The sequence below is a fragment of the Poecilia latipinna genome, unplaced genomic scaffold (assembly GCF_001443285.1).
Source record: "Poecilia latipinna isolate Pla-1442-1.1 unplaced genomic scaffold, P_latipinna-1.0 Scaffold572, whole genome shotgun sequence".
Taxonomy (NCBI): domain Eukaryota; kingdom Metazoa; phylum Chordata; class Actinopteri; order Cyprinodontiformes; family Poeciliidae; genus Poecilia; species Poecilia latipinna.
The window spans coordinates 199,014-208,775 of record NW_015113188.1 but is presented as its reverse complement, the minus strand read 5'-3'; the positions used below and the strand labels follow the sequence as shown (position 1 = coordinate 208,775).

Sequence of the window (9,762 nt, the reverse complement as noted above, 5' to 3'; positions counted from 1 at the left end):
AAAAAAAATAAATAGTACATTTAGGATTTAATTAGGAAATTTACTTTGTAAAAGTGCAAAGAACCATCTTGATAGTTTGATTGTTGTATTTAAGCTGGGTTTGTTCTGAAGTTTTTTGTCGGATGTTTACGCCTCCTTTTTTTCTACAATGGCCTTAATATGTTTGTCGTAGTAACCCTACTGAAATAAATCCTTGTTTAATTAAGAACTATAAAATAATAACTGGAATAGCTCCACGCGTGACTTATTTTTTCTTTCGCGCCTGCGCATTAAGTCCTTACACGCTTGCAGGCGGAGTAAAAAGTAGTTCCCACCAAATCCGTCTTTAGGAAAAATCTAATTAATTTAGCTACTTTCTAAGGTGCACTTGTTAAGATACATTATCTAAAGTCACTGAAGTATTTAAAGTATTTATACCTGACTTTGAGAATCGATTTTAAAGCAAAAAAGTGTGATATCGGAGGAATAAATATTCCAGTATCAATCCGCACAACACTTTCACCCGTCAAAAAGCGAAGAAGAAGAAAGAGTTCTCTCCATTAAGGATTGGTGCATCAGGCTCAACTTTACTCGTTGGCTTATTAGAAAGCTGTATTTCGATAAAAATGAGGGAAATTCTCCATCTTCAAGCTGGTCAATGTGGCAACCAGATTGGTGCGAAAGTAAGTAAACATTCATTTTTAAAAATGACACCTAAATTCGTTGGGACACCACAACTGAAAAGTTACATTTAGTTTGGGCGGGCTTCTAAATTCTAGCTAGCTTAGAAAAAAAAAAAGACAGAAAGAAAGAACAGGAAAGTACTAGCTAAATGACAATATATAGCCATGCAAAATGAAATAGCATGTCACTAATCCATTTGTTTAGCACCGTCTGAAAATGTACATTTAGGTTGAGGCCAAAAAAAGTTAACATAACCGCCAGCCGTTGATTTCCATTACTTTCTCGCTCAACCCCTTAGTTTAAACGTAAATTTTCTTCTCTCTTTGGTTGTAGTTCTGGGAGGTAATAAGTGATGAACATGGCATTGACCCAACCGGGGTATACCACGGAGACAGCGACCTGCAGCTCGACCGGATCAACGTTTATTACAACGAGGCATCAGGTTTGTTCACACTTCGCTTCACAGTGCAGTTAGTGGAGGAAGCGCGTTAGGACCATTATCACAGGAGGGCCGTTATATCGCCTCATTAGATTTTTCAGTGACGCACTAAACTATGAGGCGTTGCCATGGCGAAGGGGTAGAGCACGCGACCAAATACACGGAGGTCTCAGTTCTGGAGGTGGTCCGTCACGGGCTCGAGTCCCGCCTGACGACCCCTGCCGCATGTCTTCCCTCTCTCTCGCTTTCCTGTCTAACCAATCTCAAATGAATTAACACGCAATAAAAAAAAAGCTACCAGTTGCTACCATTTTTCCCGAATTATGAGTGCATATAGGTTTCTGACGATTCTTCTTCAAACAGTTTATACTTCACATTTTCCACAAATCATTTTTGATCCATTCATTACAATGTTATCCCGATTTTATTTATCAATCAGTTAATGATGGTAATGTTTTTGTGTGAATATTATATCGTCTCCCCTCTCTCTACTAGGGGGAAAATATGTCCCTCGTGCTGTGCTGGTCGACTTGGAGCCAGGCACCATGGACTCTGTGAGGTCTGGACCTTTTGGCCAAGTGTTTAGACCTGATAATTTTGTTTTTGGTATGTATATTTCTGTAAGAATATAGGTTTGATTAAAAAAATTAAACTACCATATATTGGGGTGCCAAACAAAACTGGAGTGTTAATGGTTTACTTTCTCGAATGTTTTCCCATATAAATAAATGAAACTGGATATTTAGTTTGTCAGGCTTTTTATAGTAAGCTGACTTTTTAAAATAAAAAAATGAAATACTTTTATCTGTAACAGGTCAGAGCGGTGCTGGTAATAACTGGGCTAAGGGCCACTACACCGAAGGAGCTGAGCTGGTGGACTCGGTCCTGGATGTGGTGAGAAAGGAGGCAGAGGGCTGCGACTGTCTGCAGGGCTTCCAGCTCACCCACTCCCTGGGAGGAGGCACCGGCTCCGGGATGGGCACGCTCCTCATCAGCAAGATCCGAGAGGAGTACCCAGACCGCATCATGAACACGTTCAGCGTGGTGCCGTCACCCAAGGTTTATATCGTCACCTTCCTTAAATAATGGCCCAAACGGGTTTCCTGTCCCAAAATGGTTTTATTTATTTCTTTATGTTGCCTTACTCATCTTGTTTGCAATAAAGAGGTGGTGTTGTTTTATTTTATTTCATTATTTTATTTATTTATTTATGTTTTTGCCAAGATCATTCTTGTAAAAAAAATTATTATGTCATAATTTTAGGGAGGTGATGATGTTCACTTCTGTTCAGATATGATGCTCTGCTTCCTCAAGGTGTCCACACATACTTAAGACTTAAATTCATGTGTCTCAGTGTAAGGCTTTGAGATGTCTTAAATTCCCCTAAAAAAAAAGTATATATACATATATATATATGTTTATATACATACATATATAGACTTGTGGGAGTTAAGTTTACCAGTTCCCTTGCTTGCTACCTTTTTTTTTTTCTTTTTCTTTTTTTTTTCAATGTCCATGCTGGTGAAGTGTAAATTTGTCGCCATTTGGGTGGACGACATTCGTCTTCTGTTGCCAACCCATAAGATTCTATGTGTGCTGGGTACAAAAAAGACTGTAGTCAGCAGTTTGTAGTACGAGAAGCACAAAGCTACAAATTTCCTTTGTACATTTCTGTTGTGATACGGGTCTTAAATTTCATTCATAGTCATCTTAAAAAGTCTTATATTTGGTGAAACCTTCAGAAGTCCTCCCAGCCTTAAACTAGGTTCCATTGTCCTGTCTGTATTCCCCTGCTGGCAGGTGTCGGACACTGTGGTGGAGCCCTACAACGCCACCCTGTCCGTCCACCAGCTGGTGGAGAACACTGACGAGACCTTCTGCATCGACAACGAGGCGCTGTACGACATCTGCTTCCGTACGTTGAAGCTCACCACGCCCACCTACGGCGATCTGAACCACCTGGTGTCAGCCACCATGAGCGGCGTCACCACCTGCCTGCGCTTCCCTGGCCAGCTGAACGCCGACCTGAGGAAGCTGGCCGTCAACATGGTGCCGTTCCCCAGACTGCACTTCTTCATGCCGGGCTTCGCGCCGCTGACGAGCCGCGGCAGCCAGCAGTACCGGTGAAGACGCTCAGTCCACCCTTAGATTAGGATTATCCCCCACTTCTTTACATACTTAATTCCAAGTGAATGTCTTCTCTTTTCCAAGGGCCCTGACCGTCCCTGAACTCACCATGCAGATGTTCGATGCCAAGAACATGATGGCGGCGTGCGACCCGCGCCACGGCCGCTACCTGACGGTGGCCGCCATCTTTCGCGGCCGCATGTCTATGAAGGAGGTGGACGAGCAGATGCTGAACGTTCAGAACAAGAACAGCAGCTACTTTGTCGAGTGGATCCCCAACAACGTGAAGACGGCCGTCTGCGACATCCCGCCACGTGGCCTCAAGATGTCCGCCACCTTCATTGGAAACAGCACGGCTATCCAGGAGCTGTTCAAGCGCATCTCAGAGCAGTTCACTGCCATGTTCCGCCGCAAGGCCTTCCTTCACTGGTGAGTTAGGGTTAATCAAACGCTAGTCTGTTTGCCTAAAGAGTTCGTTTGGGGAGGTGTGAATGTGCTATCCAACTGACGTGGACCAATAAAGCAAACTGGTCCTCCGAAAAACCTAGGTCTCAATTTAGTTGAATGAACTCTGATGCTGTTCAAATTCATATGTGAATGCAAGCGTCCCAGAGACCTCTCCAAAAGCAGGAAGCCAACTTTAACGCAGGGCATTCTGGGTAAATTCATCCAAAACAAACACGTTAGCAGAAGAAATGGCTCATGGTCAAAGACAAGCGAAATCCTACAACCACTAAAACCTGACGTCACTCCATTTGTTTACTTTTCATGAAGAAGGAAGTAGTGCTCAGTGTTTCCTTCTAGTTTCATTCAGTAGTTTTTTTCCCCCTCCTTGATCCAAGGTTTTTCAACAGGTTTGGTCTGTTTGACACAGTACAGTGTGAAAGTGAACTGCCCCATCTGAAAATGTAACAAATGTTGCAACTTTGATCCTCAATCTAACCGAGTTTATCAGGCTATCAGGTGCACTAAAACACAGTGGTGTTCTAGTGTAAGCCATAAATGCTAATGTCTCGTCACAGGTACACCGGCGAGGGCATGGATGAGATGGAGTTCACCGAGGCGGAGAGCAACATGAACGACCTGGTGTCTGAGTACCAGCAGTACCAGGACGCCACGGCCGAGGAGGAGGGCGAGTTTGAAGAGGAGGAAGAAGACATGGCCTAAGCAGCTAATGTGGCGGCTTTGCTCCTGGGCAACAATGTTAGATTTCAGCGTTTCTTTCTTTGTTCAATGTGTCAAGCCAATGACACTTAAGGTGTGATAAATGTCACCAGCTTTGCTTGTTCTAAAAGTTCTAGGATTGCTTTCAGGCCTTGCAGAAAACATGTTAAATATTACGTTAGAATTTTTTTCTGGAGCATAAATGTATTAACCTGTAATTCTGTCCTGTAGCATTTTGAATGTTTTGTACATTGAAGCTTTAATCTGTAAGCAGTTTGTTTTTATGTGGTAGCTAATTCTTTTAAAATTGGAATTGTGATGATGAGTGTTTTTCTGAATGTTGTAACTTCTTCAGTCTGACCTCCACATTGACTGCTCACAGTATTTCTGTAAAGCTGTTGTGGTTTCATTGATATCAGTACATTAATAATTTGATGATATGTTCATAGAGTTTAAATAAAAGTTTTTACCGTTGTACTAAGCTGTGGATTAGTGATTTTGTCAGTTGAAGGCATATGAATAAATACTTGAGCAATTCGAGGGGATTTCAATGCTTTCATGTTGAAAATGAAGGAGATAATCTGGACGTTACGGAGCCTGTGTATAAAGGGCGACATCTGCTGGCCAAATGGCAGCATTGTATTTAATCGGAGGGAATTTTTGAGCTTTATGGAATTAAAGTCCAGCACATGCGCAGTAACATGATGTAATGATCTGAAACAATAAAACTAAACTGATAGAATATTTTCAGATCCATCAAACAAACAGCTGAAGTTGGTGATGAACTGCAGAACTCTGGATCCTGAGGAGATGGGGACATGCTCTTAAAACTATTTTTGGCCCAGTATTTTCACTTAATCGGAGCTACTGAAATATTATGTAAAGTCATATTGCATATAGGTATCATACTCCAAATAAAAACTAGTATCCCTTTTAAACCAGCAGTATTTTTACAGTGCGTTCTTGTGTTGCTATAAAGGACAACAAAAATATTCTTTTGTTGTCCAAAGTCATTACAGCACCTAACCGTGCATTCAGGATTCCTTTTCCGTGTGGACAGACCAAGTAGCTCCTAACTCCGTAGTGAAAGTAAAATGTTGCATAATTAAATATAAATAGGTATAAACATCTGAGAAGTGTGGCGTGAATTTATATCCAGCCCCTTTTTACTATTAGTTGCATAATCTACAAATCTCTCTGCTGCATAATCCATTACATTTACGTCCCGTTTCTCCATAATTAATTAAAGCTACAGTACTCTGACATGAAATAATCCAATTCCGTGCTCAGCGCAAAACAGAACAAGCTGAACGTAAATCAGGCGAGCAGCTTGTTTCCCCCCCGCTGCTTCAGATCTTCCGCTCGGAGCAGGAGCTCAGATGACTCATCCGCGCAGATATTCGCCTAATCAAGAGCAGATAATGCATCTAACTTAAAATAGCAGCGGCATGTTAGCCAAATTTATTAAGTATTAAGTGAACAAAGGGTCCGCAGAAAGGATCTGTTCTTCCCTCAGAGGTCAATATCCTGCCCGGGCCTTTGTCCCGCTGTCTCACAATCAGATACCGCCGTCGGGTGACGCAGGCTCACTCAGCCGGGCTTTTTACGGGCTGCTGATGCTTGTAATTACTCTGAGCACGGCTGATATCAGCACTGAAATGAGGAGGAAAGCGTGATCATCACATTGGATTTAATTGAACAAGTTTTGTTTTTTTGTTTTGTTTTTTTCTTCTTTCAATTTAAGATCACACATGCAAACACGAGAGACATCGTTTCACACCACAGTGCAAACAAAACGCCAGCCACCAATGTTCACAGCATCGCGCGGGTACGTGGCACACGCACGTCACTCTGTCTGGTTGTTTGGACTCCAAAGTCAGTAAATGAGGTGAAGTTTAAGTTATTTAGCCTAAAAGTTGCACAGAACAAAACACGGATCGTAGTGACAGGATTCACCCCAAACTGAGTTAGTTTGAAACAAAGATTTATGTTACAAAGTCTTGTTTTTAGTGATTTTTCCCAGAGCTGGTCCAAGGTCGAATGAGGCCTTGAGCAGAATGTGATTTGGGGCCAAGCTTCCTGTCAAACCAAGCTTCAAAAAGACATGTTAAGGTCTTTTTGAAATAGAACATGTTTACGACACCAATAACTTTGGTCTTTTTTGTTATTGTTGTTTTTTTTAATGCTGGTTTTTTGCTCTTATTCTAAGTGCATTTCACTCAAATATTTTTTATAGTTTTTTTCTTTTACAAAAAAATTGTTTTGTTTCTTTTTCTTATTTTTACCTTTTTGTCTGTTTGAAATAAATAAATATACTCACAAATTTAGAAAAAGAAAAAACAAAAACATTTTTGTACATGCCAATACATTGAACATGATTATTCAGGCTTGTTCTGAACTTGAACATTTCCTAATTATTTTCAAACAAAACAATAAAACATTTTTAAAGTTTAATTGTTCTAGAAATTCCAATTTGTGTTTTAAACTTAAAATGTGTTTAAATTTTATTTTAAACATTCTCAACACAGTAATTCTAAGTACTAAAAGATTTAATCTTTGAAAACAGACGCATTCCTAGTGGTTTCGAAGCCTGAGCTGCGTCTTGCTTCGCTTATGCCTCGGGCCGGCTCTGGGTTTCCGTCCCTCCGGCTGCTTTCATTTCCTCTTGCCGATCCTCGCCATGAGTTCCGCATTGGCCGCTGCCTTGGTCCTCATGTCCTGGTTCTTGGCGAGGTCTATGAGGACACTGAGGATGCTGGTGGGGACATCCAGGGACAGGGCGAAGCGGGAGCCCTGCTGGGCTCTCTTTGGCACCCGGGATGCGGGGCGCGGGGCTCTGGCCTGCCGCAGCACCAGGTGATGCTCGGAACGGAGCAGTGAGTTCAACACGCCGTCGCGGTTCAGGAAGTCGACGGCCAGGACGTCTCTTTGCGTGTCCTCGTCGAGCCGGGCGAGGGCCGGGCGGCTCACCTGGCCCTGAACGCAGCAGGGCAGCAGCAGAGCCAGGCAGAGACACACACACACACTCCTCATGGTGAGCACGTCTGCAAGAAGAGAGAGACACACACACACACACACACAGAGAGAGAGAGAGAATGAGAGAGAGAGAGAGAGAGAGACACAGAGAGAGAGAGACACAGAGAGAGAGAGAGAGAGAGAGAGAGAAACGGTTTTAATTTTTTTTTTTATTTGACCAGAACTTTGCTCTTTCAAGTCTTTCATAAGCGCAGCAGCAGCTCCGTCCCTTCTGTGCTTTTTTGTGCAAGTGACTCCAATTCAAAATTGATTTTTTTTTAAATGTACTGTGCTGATGGAATCTAATTTGTGTTGCTTTTTATATAAATAATAATTTCTGCTGAAATTCCTTACTTCCTATTTTTTCTGCATGCCTTAAATGTACACCAAATATTATACATTACAAAGAAAATAAATTCCACTTCCTGACAGTTTTTAATGAATTTGCACACATTAAAAAAAATAACTCCTGAAAACGGATCACAATCAGTGTTTCTCCAAAGTTTTTGAAAAATTTGTTTATATGAGATACCAGGGAAAAAACACTTTTTTTGGGACAAAACTGTAATATAAAAGGTTAACACTTCTTAAAAGTTATTGATACTTTTAAATTATCCAATTCATTACAAAAAACATATGTATTTACATATGTTTTTCTATGACAAGCTTTTTTGTTTGCGTGTCGAATGAGAGCAGGATGCTGGATCTTCCAGGTTCAGAAAACTTTCGAAAAATGCAAACATGTGACAAAACTATCTTCAACTCTTATCCAACTTCACATCCACAAAGGTCATGAAAGCAGAGGACACTCAGCAACTCACTCAGGAGGGAAAAGCTGACGGCGTAACCAGGAGGCACCTGTTGCTCCTCTGGCGATGATCACCTCCCTGTGAATCTGCAGCGTCCTCCTTCTTCTTCCGGCCTGTCAGATCTTCCTCTCCACTTGCTCGTCCTCAGCCTCTCTGGTCTTCCTCTGAGCCGCTGCGTCCATCCCCGCTCTGTTTATCTCTCACACCCGGGCGCCCGCCCCTCTTTTCACTTCCTCTGTACTCCAATCGCCGTCTTTCTCTTTCTAAAAATAACATGATGCTAATCGCAGAGTGGCTTTGCTTTTAATTAGTTGGATATCTGCTCCGGTTTGGAGTCAGAGCGCAGAGCCACGTCAGATTGCACATGTTTCATGCGAGATGTTGATTTGACAGCTGATTGCGGGCAGAGAGATGCAGCGAGGGTGTGATTTCTGTTGTGGGTTATATAACCTGTAGGGAAAAGGGTGTGTGGAAGCAGATTTGAAATAAATATGTATCTAATCACTTTGGGCATTTTTATAGATGAATGTGGGGAATTGCAGCATGCGAGTGTCTCAACATCGACAACAAAACTTTAACTTTTTGCAAATGCTTTTTTTTTTTTTTGCTGGAATTTTCTGTTAAAAAACAGAATGGCGTTTGTATTCTCCCCCCTTCTTACGGTGATACACTTAAATAAATAATAAAATAATCTAACTGCTTCTGGAAGTGACTTCGATAAGTAAATAACATCTCTATCCTGTTTGAGGCTCAGAAAACATTACCAGCATTTGCAACTATACAAACCGGAGAAAATATTAATTAAATTAAAAGAAAGAAAAATACCATGACAGAAGAGCTGCAGTTCAAAGCAGCTTTAAATGCTCACCGTTTAAAACTACTGATCACAGAATCTTTTCAATCCAGTCTGGCGGAGAATGGCCTAGTCAAAGTCTAGACCTCAATCCAAATGTTTATCTTTAGCAAAACGTAATAAATGCTGATTATAGTTTGAGCTATAGATATGTAAAATTGGTATACCGGAACAGACTTGCAGCTGCACGCCTCACTCTTCAAAAAAGAAAAAACGCAGTACTTTTATTGTTTTGCGCTGTTTATTACGTCCCAAACAACGCGATGAAATACATTAGTGCGTAATCATAAGGTCACAAAATGTAAAAAAGCACAAGTTCACAAACATCCGGGCACTAATTTTAGAGTTTTTAAATAACAGAAGCCAGAAACACACGGAGGATTAAAAAAAAATGCAGCATCAGAGACTAATTCCCGACGAGAACAAGGAGAAGGAAGAGGCTGCAGGCCCAGAAAGGAAACCCAGCGCGTCTTGAGTCACCTCACCTCTACCCCATCAAAGGCCTTCTCCTCATCTCACTAATGATACAGAACGGTAACAACATCCAAACCCCGCAGCGCCGGGGGATGATCGCAGTAACGTCAGTGCGGTGAATAAACGCAGTGGGTCGGACCAGCAACATGTCTGCCATCGATCCATCAGAACCCGAGGAAACTCCACCATCATATGAAGGATAAAGTTTGGAACACCGG

The 9,762-nt window shown here is 41.8% G+C and overlaps 2 protein-coding genes across 2 annotated transcripts; one reads left to right on the top strand and one right to left on the bottom strand.

Moving 5' to 3' along the window:
• The first annotated feature begins 501 nt into the window (after positions 1-501).
• LOC106953252 (tubulin beta-4B chain-like) lies at positions 502-4,874 on the top strand. The gene is made up of 7 exons (XM_015041864.1): positions 502-662; positions 997-1,105; positions 1,598-1,708; positions 1,917-2,161; positions 2,903-3,225; positions 3,314-3,658; positions 4,252-4,874. Exons 1-7 carry the CDS (start codon positions 606-608, stop codon positions 4,394-4,396), a joined length of 1,335 nt encoding a protein of 444 aa, XP_014897350.1. The 5' UTR covers positions 502-605; the 3' UTR covers positions 4,397-4,874.
• Positions 4,875-6,970: 2,096 nt separating this feature from the next.
• Positions 6,971-8,621, bottom strand: LOC106953277 (urocortin-3-like). The gene is made up of 2 exons (XM_015041899.1): positions 8,230-8,621; positions 6,971-7,437 (listed from the first exon to the last, which is right to left on the bottom strand). The coding sequence occupies exon 2, from the start codon at positions 7,424-7,426 to the stop codon at positions 7,049-7,051; it is 378 nt and encodes a 125-aa protein (XP_014897385.1). The 5' UTR covers positions 7,427-7,437; positions 8,230-8,621; the 3' UTR covers positions 6,971-7,048.
• Between the last annotated feature and the right edge of the window lie 1,141 nt (positions 8,622-9,762).